The sequence below is a fragment of the Sapajus apella genome, unplaced genomic scaffold, assembly GCF_009761245.1.
Source record: "Sapajus apella isolate SASKATOON/1434 unplaced genomic scaffold, GSC_monkey_1.0 scaffold49, whole genome shotgun sequence".
Lineage (NCBI taxonomy): Eukaryota > Metazoa > Chordata > Mammalia > Primates > Cebidae > Sapajus > Sapajus apella.
The window spans coordinates 7,619,765-7,637,229 of record NW_022436989.1 but is presented as its reverse complement, the minus strand read 5'-3'; the positions used below and the strand labels follow the sequence as shown (position 1 = coordinate 7,637,229).

At 40.9% G+C, this 17,465-nt stretch overlaps 1 protein-coding gene and 1 non-coding gene across 3 annotated transcripts in view; one reads left to right on the top strand and one right to left on the bottom strand.

The window, feature by feature from the left end:
• The window catches only part of GREM2 (gremlin 2, DAN family BMP antagonist), a 125,509-nt gene extending 110,229 nt beyond the window's left edge, over positions 1-15,280 (bottom strand). Inside the window, exon 1 of one of the 2 annotated variants that reach the window (XM_032242251.1) lies at positions 14,817-15,280. In XM_032242251.1, coding sequence (XP_032098142.1) covers positions 14,817-15,106 — 290 coding nt within the window. In that variant the 5' untranslated portion in view covers positions 15,107-15,280. The remainder of the gene's footprint in view (positions 1-14,816) is intronic. The other variant, XM_032242252.1, reaches the window with a different exon arrangement.
• On the top strand, positions 12,717-12,823 carry LOC116526200. Its single transcript, XR_004258018.1, has one exon. It is a non-coding gene; the product is annotated as a U6 spliceosomal RNA (small nuclear RNA).
• Positions 15,281-17,465: the final 2,185 nt, after the last annotated feature.

The following is a 17,465-nucleotide window of genomic DNA, read 5'->3' as shown; positions in this document are numbered from 1 at the left end:
TAAAGAGCTCACATCACAGCAGAAGAGAAAAGAGCATGAAAAGAGAATTCCAATGTGGTGGGGAGTTGTCAGTGGGAACTCAAGCAGATAGGCTCTGACTCCAGGGCATAGCCACATCTGATCCTCAACTGGGGCCTTCAACCACTCAATCTACTCATCCAACAAGTACCAGTGTTTGAAACCATCCAGTTTCAAATACAAAGATCAGTGGCATGAGGTATGCCTTCAGGGACTCTTCCGTCTTTATAGAAATCATTTAGCTCAAACTAGAGCAAATTCCAGGACAGGAAAGAGATAAACATCTCCTTTCTCTCCTTTCCATTTCTCTTGAACCTAAAGAGTCTCAGTGTTTTTTACCATCAAGGCCCACTCCATATCTGATGCACAACTCCTCTCCCATCAATCTCCCCTCTATCTCCCCTCCATCTCCCACCCATCTCCCCTCCATCTCCCATCCATCTCCCATCCATCTCCCCTCCATTTCCCCTCCATCTCCCTTCCAACTTCCCTCCATTTCCCATCCATCTCCCCCTCCATCTCCCATCCATCTCCCATCCATCTCCCCTTCCAGCACAAGCTTCATTGGCTCACATGGTGACCCATTCCATTTAAGACAACTGAAGGTGTTAGAAAGGTTGGCATCAAATTTATGGCCCTACTGCATGAGATTTTTTACTTTATTCCCCATGAACTCCCTTAAAGTCTAATGAAACCTAATGACACCTTTTCAGAATAATGTTTTTAAATTGAGAAAGTAGGCCAGGTGCGGTGGCTCATGCCGGTAATCCCAGGACTTTGGGATGCCAAGGTAGCCGGATCACCTGAGGTCAGGAATTTGAGACCAGCCTGACCAACATGGAAAAACCCTACCTCTACTAAAAATACAAAATTAGCCGGGCATGGTGGCATGTGCCCGTAATCCCAGCTCCTCAGGAGGCTGAGGCAGGAGAATCACTTGAACCCAGGGGTGGAGGTTGCAGTGAGACAAGATTGCACCATTGCACTCCAGCCTGGGCAACAAGAGTGAAACTCTATCTCAAAAAAATAAATAAAAATAAAATAATGAAATAAAATAAAATCAGAAAGTATACAATACTACAAGGGAAATGATTATGTATACATATACATATACATATGCTATTGTATTAGTCCATTTGCACTGCTATACGGAATGCCTGAGGAGGCTGGGTAATTTATAAAGAAAAGAGGTTTATTTGGCTCACAGTTCTGCAGGTGTACAAGAAGGATAGAGCTGGCATCTGCTTGGCTCTTAGTGAGCGTCTTAGGAAGCATCCACTCATGGCGAGAGGTTCAGGGGAGGCAGCGGTATCACGTGGTAAGAGAGGGAGCAGAAGAGAGAGAAGGGAGGTGCCAGGCTCTTTTTAAAGAATGAGCTTGAGAGAGATCCAAGATGGCTGATCACTAGCAGCTCGGGATTGCAGCTCCCACTGAAAGAGCAGAGAACGAGAGGACGCCACACTTTCAGATCAATTTTTGTTGCTCACCCACCAGGAGATTCCCAGCGGAGGAGCCCCACGTGTCACCAGCGCGACTCTTGAGGCCGGTGAGGCGGTTTTGCCGCTGCCTTGGAGTGGCGGTTCTTGGTGCAGAGTCAGAAAAGCACCATCAATCTTAACGCCGCTGTTTTGGCCGGAGCAGTGGGTTGCTCAGATTCTAGCGCCGGGAATCAACAAGTTGGATGTCCATTCAGAAACCCAACTGTAAAGACGGTAATTATAAAGACCACAGATGGATAAATTTATAACGAAGGGAAGAAAACAGCCTAAAAAGGCTGAGAATACCCAAACTCAGAACGCCTCTTCCTCTACAGGGGATCATAGTTCCTCATCAGCAACAGAACAAGGCCTGATGGAGAAAGACTGTGTTCCATTAGCAGAAGCAGGCTTTAAAAAGTGGATGATAAGAAACTTCTGGGAATTAAAAGAACTTGTTCTAACCCAATGCAAAGAAACTAAGAACTTTGAAAAAAGGTTTGACGAAATGTTAAAAATAACACACAATTTAGAGAGGAATATAAATGAATTAATGGAGCTGAAAAATACAACACGAGAACTTCACGAACTATGCACAAGTTTTAACAGCCGAATTGATCAAGCAGAAGAAAAGATATTAGAGGCCGAAGACCAACTTCATGAAATAAAACAAAAAGACAAGATTAGAGAAAAAAGGATAAAAAAGAACAAGCAAAGTCTCCAAGAAATATGGGACTATGTGAAAAGGCCTAATCTATGTTTGATAGGTGTACCTGAATGTGACGAAGAGAATCAATCCAAGCTGGAAAATACGCTTCAGGATATTATTCAGGAAAACTTACCCAACCTAGCAAGGCAGGACAATATTCAACTCCAGATAATACACAGAACACCACAAAGATATTCCTCAAGAAGACCAACCTCAAGGCACATAATCGCCAGATTCACCAGGGTTGAAATGAAAGAGAAAATACTGAGGGCAGCCAGAGAGAAAGGTCAGGTTACCCATAAATGGAAGCCCATCAGACTCACAGCAGATCTCTCAGCAGAAACCCTACAAGACAGAAGAGAGTGGGGGCCAATATTCAACATCCTTAAAGAAAAGACCTTTCAACCTAGAATTTTACATCCAGCCAAACTAAGCTTCATAAGCGAAGGAAAAATAAAATCTTTTGTGAACAAGCAAGCACTCAGAGATTTCATCACCACCAGGCCTGCTTTACAAGAGCTTCTGAAAGAACCACTATAAATAGAAAGGAACAACCAGTATCAGCCTTTCTAAAAAATGCCAAAAAATAAAGAACATCAACATAATTAAGAAATTGCATCAATTAATGGGCAAAACAGCCAGCCAACATTAAATGACAGCATCAAACTCATATATATTGTTATTAATTCTAAATTTAAATCGACTAAATCCCCCAATCCAAAGACACAAGCAAAAAAAGCCAAGACCCATTGGTATGCTACATCCAGATCCATCTTACATGCAAGGATACACAAAGACTCAAAACAAAGGGATGGAGAAAAATTTACCAACCAAATGGAGAGCAAAAATAAATAAATAGAAAGCAGGAGTTATAATTTTTGCTGATAAAATAGACTTCAAAGCAACAAAGTTCTAAAGAAGTAAAGAAGGATATTACATAAAGATAAAAGGATCAATGTAACAGGAAGAGCTAAAGATCCTAAATATATATGCACCCAATACAGAAATACCCAGATATATAAGACTTATAAAGAGACTTGGACTCCCACACAATAATAGTGGGAGACTTACAGATCAATGAGACAGAAAGTTAACATCGATATTCAGGACTTGAACTCAGATCCGGAACAAGTAGACTTAATTAACATTTATAGAACTCTCCACTTTAAATACACAAAGTATACACTCTTATCAGTACTACATCACACGTATTTACAGGTTTAAATGAAATATTGGTTGGCTGCTTGTTAATTATTTTCTTCCCTCATTTTTTTTAATTTTATTTATTTTATTTTATTTTATTTTTTATGTCTCTATTATTAAACATAATCACAGGCATACCCATTTTTAGACTGCATTTTAGCCCGGGCAATAAAGCAACACCCCTGTTCTCTCTCCCTCTTCCTCTTCCTCTTTCTTCCTTTCCTTTATTCTTTTTTTTTCTTTTTCTTTTTCTTTTTTTATTTTTTTTTTCTTTCTTTCTCTAAAAAAAAAAAAAAAAAAAAAGAATGAGCTTTTGGCTGGGCATGGTGGCTCACGCCTGTAATCCAAGCACTTTGGAGGCCAAGGCGGGCGGATCACCTGAGGTCGGGAGTTCAAGACCAGCCTGACCAACATGGTGAAACCCCGTCTTTAAAAAATAAAAATTAAATAAATAAAAAAAAAAGAATGAGCTTTCAAGTGAACTAATTGAGGGAGAACTCACTCATTACCGTGGGGTAATTCATCAAGCCATTCATGAGGGATGAACCACCAGGATCAAAACACCTCCCACCAGGGCCTACCTCCAATATCAGGTCACATTTCAACATGTGATGTGGAGGGGACAAATATCCCAACTATATCAGCTTTATACAGGTATATGTGTGTTTGTGTGTCTGTGTGTGTATATATATATAATCTTACTCTTTTATATATGTGTGTGTGTATATGTATACACACACACATATATATGTGTATATATATATACACACACACGTATATATGTATGTATATATATGTGTATATATACATATATGTGTATATATACACACACATACACACACATATATAAAAGAGTATGATGTGCAATTGTATGGTCTTCTTTACAAGGCACTAAATAATGAGATCTCGAAGCAGGTATGATGACTTCATAATTTTGAAGTAGTGTTAAGTACTAGATAAGTGTAAGTGACATTATGAGACATTGGTATCAACAGTAACATGCTATGAAAATAATTCTGATTTCTATTGGTGGCAGAGCCATGGTTCCATTAATAGTTTGTTACAGTCGTAACTAAAGAAAAGGTGATATTTCAGTTACAGGTAAGTGGAAATCAAGATGCAAATTTTTTTCATCAAATTTCATAGATTCTCCTCCATTCTTATGAACACAAAAGTATGCTGGGCATCGTGGCTCCCGCCTATAATCCCAGCACTCTGCAAGGCCAAGGCAGGAGATTTGCTTGAACTCAGGAGTTCGGGACCAGCTTGGGAAATGTGGTGAGACCCCATCTCTACAAAAAATTTAAAAATTAGTCAGGCATGGTGGCGCATGCCTCTAGTCTCAGCTACTTGGGAGGCTGAGGTAAGGGGATCACTTGAGCCTGGGAGGTTGAAGCTCAGTAAGTCAAGATCATGCCACTGCAGCACTGCACTCCAGCCTGGGCAACTGAGTGAGACCTTGTCTCAACAAACAAACAAACATACGCACCAAGGTAAAGTATCCTTACAGAGATGTTTTAAAAACCTTACCTCTGAAAACCACATAGAACAAATTAGTCCCCTTAAAAACTCTCCTGAATCTCCTAACTTAAGTCTTCTAATCCAAAACTGACAGTGTTTCCAGAATTTTCAGTAACCTTATCATTTTCTTCTGCTTGAGCAAGAATTTTTAAATTTCCAAACAGAAGCAATGAGCCCAGAAACTTAGCATGCATTCCACGTTGTTACGACCAGCCCATCCCAGGGGAATGAAAGATAAATTTGCAGGAACACCTTGGCATTCTCTAATAATAAATAAATAAATAAATAAATTTTCTTTCACTTGGGAAAACAAAGCCTGTCAAAATGGCTGCCTTAACTGTCTGAGTAATAATTTTTAAAAAAAATATTACTTGATTTTTAATGACATTTTAATTTTCTCACAGAAATGATCATTTTAAACAGGAGTCTATAACATAAAGAATAAATAACACAAGACAAAACGGAAAAAAACAAGTTCCCAGGACAAAAGACTGAGTTTGTCATTTGCTTAGCCTGTGGTAGATGCGTGTGTTTAGAGTTTTTTGAGGACTGTGTCTTTCTGCAGATAAGCAGCCGTCTCTGAGCCTAGATCTAAATTAGCTGCAGCTGGAACTCAATAGATTCAAAGAGAAAATAGTTCCTTAAGTATCAATTTTGTGCGGAGAAATAAAAAGAGGAACAAGAAATAGCCTCTGCCCTGAGGGGGGCTTGAAAGTTAGTGACAGTAGGAAACATTTTATAAAAATAGTTACACAAGGAAGACTAAAACCATATTATACTCCAGTGGAAAAAATATCCGAAATGATGTAAAGGAAACAATTGAGCTATTACAATGAATAGACTGATGTTGTCAAATGGCTTTTTTGTTAGTAAGGCCAAAACAATGCCACAGTTTTTCGGAGGAGCCTGGTTATAATGCCCAGCAAACACCATTGTAATTATTAGGTTATGCTTGGTCATTCACACTAGCATTGAGCTGTTTAACGTACCTGATCTGTCTTCTTCAGTTATACCCTATAATCTTACACAGCACTTTGTACATAGTATCTTCTCAGTACTTATAAGTGAATGAAGGCACAACATACTATAGAAAGTATGGAAGAGGTGGGATTGAAACAACTTTTTGTTGTTGTTGTTGTTCTTTTTGAGATGGAGTCTTGCTCTGTCATTCAGGTTGCAGTGCAGTGGCACGATCTCGGCTCACTGCGACCTCCACCTCCCGGTTTCAAGTGATTCTCCTGCCTCAGCCTCCCAAGTAGCTGGGATTACAGGTGTGCACCATCACGCCAGACTAATTTTGTGTTTTTAGTACAGATGGGGTTTCCCCATGTTGGCCAGCCTGGTCTCAAACTCCTGACCTCAAGTGATCCACCCACCTCGGCCTCCCGAAGAGCTGGGATTACAGGCATGAGCCACTGGGCCTGGCTGGATTGAAACAGTTCTACAGCATGCTTGATTGTGCCACTTTTTGAAAGCTCTAAGTCTTAGTAATGTCATCTGTAAATGAGGATACCACTATTAGCTAAGATTTTTGTAAAGAGTAGATGATACCCATAAAATATTTAGCAAATAGTCATTCTTTAACAACTGTCAGCTATTTCACGGAAGGAAGCATGTAGAACTGATGTTTACAGCTGGAATGAAGCCCAATGATCCACTTCCGCCTTCTCATTGTAAAGTGGGAACTCCAGAGAGATTGCAGACTTCCCCTAAGGACATGAAAAATGGAAACAGGTGCAAACCCAGGTCTCCTGAGTTTCTTAGGTTAATTTTTTTATTTCATAATTACCAGATAACTCTCTTCTAGGTCAAAAATGTCTTAATACTGTTTGACTCTCTGAAACAAAGTGATGCTTCTTGTCTGTTTCCTTAAAAGTTTACATTCTCTAAGTTCACAGAAATGACATCTTAAGTGTATTTTCCATACCACTGATCAAGTTGAAGTCTTAAATATGTATGTTTGAGGGTCAGGCATGGTGGCTCACGCCTGTAATCCCAGCACTTTGGGAGGCCGAAGCGGGTGGATCACGAGGTCAGGAATTCAAGACCAGCCTGGACAACATGGTGAAACCCCGTCTGTACTAAAAATACAAAAAATAGCCAGGCATGGTGGCTCATGCCTGTAATCCCAACACTTTGGGAGGCCGAGGCAGGCAGATCACCTGAGATCAGGACTTTGAGACCAGCCTGGCCAACATGGTGAAACCCCACCTCTACTAAAAACACAAAAATTAGCTGAGCATGGTGGCAGGAGGTGCCTGTAATCCTGGCTACTTGGGAAGCTGAGGCAGGAGAATCGCTTGAACCTGGGGGAGCGGAGGTTGCAATGAGCCGAGATTGTGCCATTGCACTCTAGCCTGGGTGACAGAGCGAGACTCTGTCTCAAAAAACTAAAAAAAATTAAAAATAGCCGGGCGTGATGGCAGGTGCCTGTAATCTCAGCTGAGGCAGGAGAATGGCTTGTACCCGGGAGGCCGAGGTTGCATTGAGCTGAGATCGTGTCACTGCACTCCAGCCTGGGCGACAGAGCAAGTCTTCAGGGAAAAAAAAAAAAACCAACAAAACAAAGTATGTATGTTTGAAGATACATATTTATGTATTGCTCCAAATTTTTATAAGGAACAATGAAAGGTGGTCTCTGCAGGTCTCTGGGATGGTTCTCCCAGACGCTGAGCACGCTTTAGCAGAGAAGTTAAAGTTTATACAGATCTACTTTGCTCTTAAGTAGTGGGCCTGAGGGTGAATATTTTTCATCTGCGTATATTTTATTAGATGGATGATAAACAACTGATCAAATACACTCCTGTGGACCTGAAAGGAAATCAATCCATATTCCATCATGATTGAAATCATATATGTAAATTCAATCATTTAGTGATGAGCTAGTGCTATAGATGTTTTTGTTAGTTTTTGCATATGTGAATAACTGGCAGGAATTCTATGCAAGAATGTATGAAATAAACACAAGAATGTATGTGAAATACAGGAATTAAATGCAAGAATGTATGTGAAAATATAATGTAAAGGACTATACTAGTAAAAGCATCTATACTCTTTATAATTATTATCTTGTAATTATACAAAGGGACTCAATAGATATCTGTTAAATGCATGCCTGTAGGACTGACTGACTCAAGGAATGTTCTCAGCTATCAGATGTTATGATTATAAGAAATTCTCGGCCAGGTGCAGTGGCTCATGCCTATAATCCCAGCACTCTGGGAGGCTGAGACGGGCAAATCACTTGAGGTCAGGAGTTAAAGACCAGCCTGACCAACGCGGTGAAACCTCATCTCTACTAAAAATACAAAAATTAGCTGGGTGTGGTGGTGGCGCCTGTAATCCCAGCTACTCTGGAAGCTGAGGCAGGAGGATCGCTTGAAGCTTGGGGAGGGATATTACAGTGGGCTGAGATCGTGCCACTGCACTCGAGCCTGGGCGAAAGAGTGGAACTCCGTCTCAAAAGAAAGAAAGAAAAGAAAAACGAAATTCTCTTAATCGTTAAAACTTGCAGACGATAAACTCCTAGGACTGTGGTGAAGGCTGAATTAAATAATATGTGGGATGTGTCTACCCTAATCTGGCACATGGTATGCATTCAACACATGTAGGAACACTTTTAATTTTTAAAAATTATTAAGACGGGAAAATGAAAGATGGTTTGAAATGCTGATGAGATTTAGATTCCTAGCAAGGGCAGGGAAATCTCATTATAGAGCTGCTGGATTTTTATTAACTATAAGTATAATGTCACACGTCTACCAACTTTCCCAAAACATAGCTACTATAATCGGAAAATGTAATGCATATCCAGGGTTTGTGTTATAGAGGCATGAAAGCAGAGAGAGGCGGCTAGTTCTCCAGAGATGATAAGATTAGCTTCCTCTCAGCCTTTAGAGTCTCAGCTGTAGAACCAGGTTGAATAATATTTTTAATGCAGACAATGTTTGTACTAGACAAAGTCAACTTAGCATTTCATAGGAGCTGGTCAAGTGTTCCCCTGCTCAGTGTTCTCTTTTTTCCCCTCTTTCACTGTTTAAATAAATTATAAAGAGAAGAATTTTAGCATGGAATGGCTACTAATCCATAACATGAAAGTTGTGTTTGGGAATATTTGTGTTCTTGGCCTCATGTCCTCCAAAACCTGTCCTTTAAGAGAACTTTTCTACAAGTCGTGTATTTCTTTTGTTTCTAAATTGCTTGCATTCATAATGCAGACATGGTTTCTTAGTGAAACATACCCTTCTAGTGTGTCTTTTGTTTGTTTGTTTTTAAGACAGTCTTGCTCTGTCACCCAGGCTGGAGTGCAATGGCGTGATCTTGGCTCACTGCAACCTTGCCTCTTGGGTTCAAGCAAGTGTCCTGTCTCAGCCTCCCTAGTAGCTGGGACTACAGGCTTATGCCACCACACCCGGCTAATTTTTTGTATTTTTAGTAGAGACGGGGTTTCATCGTGTTGGCCAGGATGGTCTCCATCTTTGTTATGAGGGTTGTGGCATCTGCCAGAATCTTACCCATCCTGTTGTATCTCTCAGTCAGGTAAGCACCTTCAAAGAGATTTTTCCTTCAGCTATTAGATTTTTTTTCCATTGGAAAGTAATCTGCAAAAGAGAGATGGAACCTGGGGTTCCTCTGACTATATTAAAATAATTGGGATGTGCTACATTAAAATCTGCAAAAAAGAGTCTTGGCCTTAGACTTCAGTTGATAAATCTTACAATTCCTCCCCACACACCCTGCTTCTAGGACTTATTTTCCCCCTCGTTTGTTAATACCCTACTATTACGGTATTGTGTTCGATTCCATGGAGACCCTGGAATAACCTCTCATACTCATCCACGCTTTCCTCGCATCAAAGCACTGCGTAGTTCTAGACAGTACGTGGGAGTCCAGCAGAGGCTCATCTGGCTGAAAATGGAGGGGACAAACAGTGACCTCCCTGTTCCTCCTAGATACCAAGGAATCTTGACTTTGTCCTTGAAAAAACCCTTTGCTTTGATTCAAGGCCACCACACCTCTCAGCAGAGTATGGTGGCACCAGAGAGAAGTGGAGATCAGCACTTTCAAGGACTCATATATGCACACAAGCAGCTGAGACCTCGATGGGCTCCTCCCAAGCCTCCTGGAATCCTTCACACCACAAGGGGCAGAGTCACTCTTTCTTGAAACAGATGTCTTTACAGCCTTGCCCAGTGAGTCCATCCCCAGCCCAACATCTCTTTTTTTTGAGATGGAGTGTTATTCTGCTGCCAGGCTAGAGTGCAGTGGCACAGTCTCGGCTCACAGCAACCTCCAACTCCCTGGTTCAAGAGATTCTCCTGCCTCAGCCTCTCAAGTAGCTGAGATTACAGGCATGCACCACCATACCCAGCTAATTTTTATATTTTTAGTAGAGACAGGGTTTCACCATGTTGGCCAGGCTGGTCTTGGTCCCCTGACCTCATGATCTGCCCACCTTGGCCTCCCAAGGAGAGAGAAGGCAAAAGGGATGTTGGGGCCAGATGTGGTGGCTCATGCCTTCCAAAGGATTACAGGCATGAGCCACCGCACCCGGCCCCAACATTCCTTTTGCCTTCTCTCTCAGGAGTAGCCACAGTGTTTCCCTCCAGTTTGCTTTTACTTTGGCCTTCTCAGATGTTATTTAAAAAGCTCCTCTCTGAATTTCCTCCTAGATCCCTCATATTTAGTAGTGAGCTGTGCAGCAGCTGAACCAAAGACCCAAAGAGACAAGGATGCCCCTGAAGCTAACATAGCGAAATTATGATGAACCATTCAGAAGTCCTCGCTGCTAGTCACAGGACACCCACTTTAAGAGGGACTATTCTCTCTTCTATGTGCAATTATATTTTGTCCCTGGAAAATGACTCATCTCTGATGGCAGCAACTACACAAGGAAACAGCAGATGAGCCATGAGTTTTACAAAGTTTTAACTGGCTGGGCATGGTGGCTCAGACTTGTAATAATCCCAGCACTTTGGGAAGCCAAGGCAGCTGGATTTGAGACTGAGAGTTCGAGACCAGCCTGGGCAACGTGGTGAAACCCTGTCTCAACAAAAAAATACAAAAATTAGCCAGGCATGGTGGCATGAGCATGTGGTCACAGCTACTGGAGAAATTGAGATGGGAGGATCACTTGAGCCCAGGAGGTCAAGGCTGCAGTGAGCTGAGATGGCGCCACTGCACTCCAGCCTGGATGACAGAGTGAGACCCTGTCTCAAAAAAAAAAAAAAAAAAAAAAGTTAGACTAGGTTTACGATGGACTAGTTTTAATTATTTTTGAAATACTAAGAGGTGGATGCACAATTCTTATTTTTTAAGCATATGTCTTTAGATTCTGGGTACAACCAAGAGAAGCTATTCCACCTCTTTTGTTTTGAAACCAAATTTGCTAGGATTCTGATTGTCAATGGACAGAATCGATCCCGTGGCCCTGAACTAGTATTTGAGACATGCTTAAAACAAAGGCTGGGTCTACTGACGAAGCAGCTCATAAACATTTTCCCTGGAGAACCAACTTGAGAAACCCCATTCCTTCTCGTCCTCTTTTCCTTGCGTTCTCTTTCGCCTTCTCTCACCAGTCACCTAACAGAGTAAAGCTCAAGACTGCTTGAATAGGTTCAAAGGGTAAAGCTAACTAAAAGAAAGGGAAATCGGGTTTCCTGTGAAATACGCTGCTGCTTTTCTGATTTTGCCATGTGGCACCGATTCTGGAGGCCAAAATAGAAACAAACTCTTCTGGATGGTGTACCTTTACTAAGACTCTAGAGTTGGCTCTCCAAAGGGAAGAGGGCACTTCAAGTTCGAAAAACATTTTTTTGCCATTTGGAGACCGGAGTCTTCCTCATGGTCAAGGGGAGGTATCAAATCACTTTTTCGGAGTTTGCATGCTGCCCTCTCCTGGCCTGTATAGACAGAAGTGTTATAGTACATCAAATGTATTTCCTTTAATTCCACACCTGTGTGTGAGATACCTAAGAAAACATGAGAGTTTATTTAAAATATTCAGGATGTCTCATCAAAAATGTATATACCACCCTCTCACTTTCCATCCTCTTAACTTCTATGTGGCTCTGGGGCTCTGTTCTGCAAATCAGTGCTCCAGTACCGTCCGGGACCCATCAACATGCTGGCCACTTAAAGACATCTTTCCAACTAGAAGTGGCGGCAATGGGAAATTTACAGAAGCCATTGGTCAGTGTTGAGTCTGAGGACCATATTTTAGCCTGACATGTGATCAAAATTAATTCTATATATTATTAGGTCTATTATAGCTAATATTATTAGAAACTATCAAGAAGCAGCTAATCCAAGAAGTAGATGGCATCATAGGTCTAATTTTTAGTTGAACACGTTGTCCTTCAAAAGGATTTGTCTTTTTTGTGGGTGCTTTGTGTGACCCGTTTTAAGCCCAATGCTGGGCACGTTTTCTCTGGTTGAAATAATTCTTTTTTTTCGCCTCGATATTTAAAGGACCCTGATACTGAGCACATGTCTGCAACCTGGCACATCACACAGGGGCAACTGCCGTAGCAACACCGAACTACAAATGGGGCTGAACTAACCTGCTGTGCGCCTGTGCCTTTGCTGTCCCTCAGTGTCTGCCTTTGACCCAGATAGGCCAATCCTCTCCATATCAGTGAGAACTGAGAGTCTAATACCATTCCTTTGCATTTGAAAACGAGGTGTTTACTTTAAAGAGATTTAAAGGCATGTACTTTGTTTAAACTTTACCAAACGTATAACTCGAGGGTATGTGAAGCTCTGGCTGGCTCTACTAAGATTCACAGAGAACGCTCACTTGGGCAGCGCATCTACTAAAACTGGAAGGATACAGAGAAGATTAGCATGGCCCCTGCACAAAGATGACACGCAAATTCAGGAAGTGTTCTATATTTTAAAAAAAAAATCAAGAAGTGCTTTTAGAAGAAAGGATACAAAAACAAAGAAGAAAAAAGAGAATGACTTGATTACCTCTCTCAATGAAAAACGATAGCACAAAACAATGAATAATCACAGCATTATTTATACCTATCTTTGAAAAGCCATCAGTGTCTCCTACTCTATACAAAGTGAATATAATCAATCTCACACTCACAAAGTTGCTAGCAACACGCCCAACATTACTTTAGAGTTTGAAAATTAGGAGGGAAATAGGTCCCAATTTATTGCAGCTCTTTTATTTATAGAAGAGTGACAGATGCTCACAATCACACAAAACAATCCTTAACTACTAATAGAATTTGGTTGGGTCGATTAATTTATATTTATTTGAACAGCTAAATTTTTCACAGTTTCTTTCTGATGTAAAAGGAAAAAAAATTCATCTATAAAATCAAAATGCCTTCTATATATCGTATTCACTTGCCATGTCTATACTTTGACACAATTAAAAAAAAAACCCTATTAAATCATTCAGATCAATCAATGCGCAAAAACTATGAAGTTTTCTGACTCCATGTAGAACTAAGCATGCATTTCCTTTAATGAAAGAAAGAACACGTTCATCTGATAGAAAAAACAACAAACAAACAAACAAAAAAGGTCAATATAAATTCTCCACTGTGATATACAACACAAATACCTTTCTTATAACTTCCTTATGTTCCTTGGTCAGGCACCTGCCTTGGGACAAGGACTACCTTGAGAACTAGGCACTACTGAATGTTGAGTTGATTGTGAATTATCGGTGGGTAAATAGCCCTCTTCCACCGGAGAGAGGGCTATTTAGACGAAAGGTAACGTATGTGATTGCCCCTGCACCTGCTGCTGAGCCATTCCCTGGCTGAACTGGAGTCCCAATCTTTTCCACTGCAGAAAAAGTGTTTTTCATAGGGATTCAGAGCCACATGAATACCAGCCAGCACTTGAAGACTGCAAAGCAAGACCAATCTTTTAACCAAGACTTTGTGCAGTTCCCTCTGGCTTTTCCCGGGAAGGACTGAACTCATTAGGCAATGCTAATTTAATCACGAGTAATCAACAGCAGGGGAAAGTTATATAACCATCTTTAAAATTTCAAATCAAATGCGATAAAATCTCAGGAAACATATTTTTTTTTAACAGAACTCACACCTCGAAATAAAAAAAAAAGAAAAAAATAGGTAGAAGTCTGAGTTTTAGGATGAAACCAAATAAAATCAAAAATCAATATTTTCTTACAAATATCACATCTACTAGATGGTTCTAATTAATGCCTTTTTAATGTGGTAACACATGAGATCCTGAAACTGATGGTGCCTGGCATGCAGAATACAAATGCACTTTTAAGCTGGTAAGACAATGTAGAAATAAATCAGGTACACAGGAAGGATCACTGACAATCACATTAAAAAACATCTACCTCCCTTCTGTCTTTTTCTCCTTCAACCACAGCATAGTGGTATAGTGATATTTCACTCATGAGGTTAGTGCACCTTGGCCACATGCTTTTAAAGCCAAAACTATGCCGAAGTCCACAGTGGTTCCTATTCCTCTAGGGAGGATATCAACCTATAGGTAGGTTGGGAAATGTTCATAGCCTGCTTTCTAACCATCAGATGGTGTTTGACTCCCCATAGTCATAATTAGCATGGCGGTCACCGAGAGGTATTTATTGGTTGCATGACAACATATTGGTATTGAGATTATTTAAAAGAGAAAAAGAGAGATCACGGTCAAGTTTGAAGGTCCTTACTTTCCTCCCACGCATAATTCAATAGGCGAATAAACCTTGTGGCCCCCAAGCACACGCCAACAGTTAATTCCCCGGGGGGAAGCAGGCGAGACACCCGCTCCGTGCTTTCCACCCCCGCCAGCCACGGAACAACAATGTCAGTTTCATTCTAAGTGCCTCGTGGAGGCAGAAATCAGAAACCGTGTCTGTGTCACATTAGCCGTGACAAGCCGCGTACCTGCAATGACGTGGTGGAAGCCTCCTCCTCGAGCCCCTTCTCTCTCTCTCTCCCTCTCCCTCTGCCTCCTCTGGGCTCAATAGTCCACAGCTGGGTCTAAGTTTGGCCTCCCGCTGCCGCTTTTCGTTCGGCCGCAGCCGGACTGCAGCAGACGCCCATAAGAGAAGCGCGCCGGCTGGGGGTGCAGGAGGGGCGAGCGCGCGCCCCGCGCCGCGCGGTCCCAGGCTGGCTGCTCCTGCAGATGTGAGAGGAGCCCGGAGACTTAGCTCTGAATCCTCTCGGCGCTGCATGGGGATATTATCACAGTCTGGGATTTCTATTGGCTCTGAACGCCAAACAAATCACACCAGCCACCCCCCTTCTCTGTTTCACTCAGCGCTTGTTTCTCATCTAACCCACAAACATTGCAGCCACACACACTTCAGTCGCTTGCAATGTTTCTCTTTTCCTCCTTCCAGTCAGTGGATTTACAACCCTGTGGTCAGCTCTAACATTTTTTTTAGCAGACTTCCAATGCTAACCTTCTTGTTTATGTAGAGAAATTCTCCCTCCATCCCTTAAACCAGAAAAAGAAAGAAAGAAAGAAAACACTCATTCCCTTCAGATCTTCTTCCTTTTGTTGATGGGTTTGCAATGTGATGAATGTAGAAAGCCTGTTTGTGATATGTCTGACATTCTCACACACGCACATACACGTGCTCTTACACACACACACACACACACACACACACAATCAGGCTCCTTTTGTTTGGAGTAATTGAAGCCAGTGAAATAAAAAGCAAGTTGAGCCTAATAACCTAAGTGAGAGCTTAACTAATAAAATCTTGAATGAATTCACTGCAAAACACCAATTGCTTGAGTTTGTTTTCTGTTTCAAATAGTACTTCGGTCATTATTATCCTGATTTTTGTTTACTGAATGCAGAGGTTTCTAATGCAAATCAGACTCTTCAACATCCAGAGAACATAAAACAGTGACGCCAGACCAATTCTTGTGCTCCATGGACTTGGTGTGGTATATCAGAAGCGTATTGTCACGCCTGTATGCTTTCTCTTTTTATTATTTTTTGAACTTCTCACCGCTGATCATCTCAGGACTGAGACTCTCTTAGTGTGATTCAGTAGCCAAAGGAGACTATTTAGACTCTCCTGATAGAGGTTCCTGGATGAAAATTTTTAGTCTGTATGTGTCAATAGAGATAAACCTTTGGCCCCGTGGTAGGGAAAGGGCCCAAGAAAAATCTGAGATCTTACAAACTTGGCTGGGAAAATTCAGAATAAAATAAAGTTTCACTGCGTCTTATAAAACAGACCCTCCCTTAGACTTTTCCCCAAAATCAATTTCACTGGTGCTTATGGAAATTTTAATGACAGTTATTCTTGACAAGAAGCCATTGCTTCTGAAATCACTGAGCTCTGTTTTGATTTTTGACTTGAAATTTTTTTTTGCAGTGTTATCCCTTTTGTATACTATTTGTTATTTGATATTCTAGCTCCAACTCAACTCTCAGCATGTTGTGTTGCAAATTCACAGGAAATAACAATTAGTTCTTGAAATATATCATCACCAAGCAGACTACCTGCCTTCTTTTCTTACGTGGGCACATTCCAGGAATTGTGAAATACAGCCTTATTTTCAGAATGGGCCAGCCTGAAATCAGCTGAAATTGACAAAGGAAATACAAAACAAAACCACATTTGGCTGTTGGTTCCTGCTAACCACAGTCTAACCTCAAATGGCATATCCTTATTACTTTAACAACTCCAGTTCATTCCCCTTCTTTAAGTAGGCAGTTTCAAAAAATAATACTGTCATAAATCTTTGAATGTGTAGAGTGTATTTCTCCTAAAGATCTCAGCAGTCTCAGAAGGAAAGGAGTTCTAAGTACGATACTCCAGATTTTCCAGGTGGAGAAACAAAGTGGGAGAATGACAAAGTGACTTGCTGAAGGCAGACAGCAAATAGAGCTGGGAGAGTGGATGACTGCCCTACTTGTTTCATACAAACTATTCGACTCAAAGGAAAGCGAAGGGTTAACACAGCAGCCTCTCATTCCTGCCTGCCTTTGCACACAAGAGCTAACAATTCATGAAATCATACCAACTCGGTAAATAGTCATTTCACATATTATTTCAGAACAGGTCATGATGTTTTCAGATAAGTTACCAATAATTTGCCTTAGAATTGCCTTTCTAGAAAAGAGAAAAACAGTGACTGATAAAAACGACGAGCAGATTATTATATTTCCTGCTTGTTAGTTTCAGGGCTTATTATAGCTCTTCATATCCCTGGAAAGACAATGTAAGTAAAATCATGGATGACTTAAAGTCATAGATACAGCTTAAACTTAATTTTAGATAATAATTCAATCCCTCTGTCCTTCAGTTAATGAAGAGCAAAACTGGATGATTTAAAGGACATCTGCTATAACCAATCAGTTGTGTGGTTAAGGGAAAATAAATCATCAGTATTTATTCTTCTACATTTAGTCTTCTGGTCATTTTGCTATCTTTAAAAGAGGTTTTCAAAGACAATTCTTAAATCCTTTATAAATGACACAGACGTTGGTAATAATAAAAACACTTGCATCTCATCATACACAGCAAGTGGACAGCCACGCATATTCATGATAGGACATCATTTTCTCTT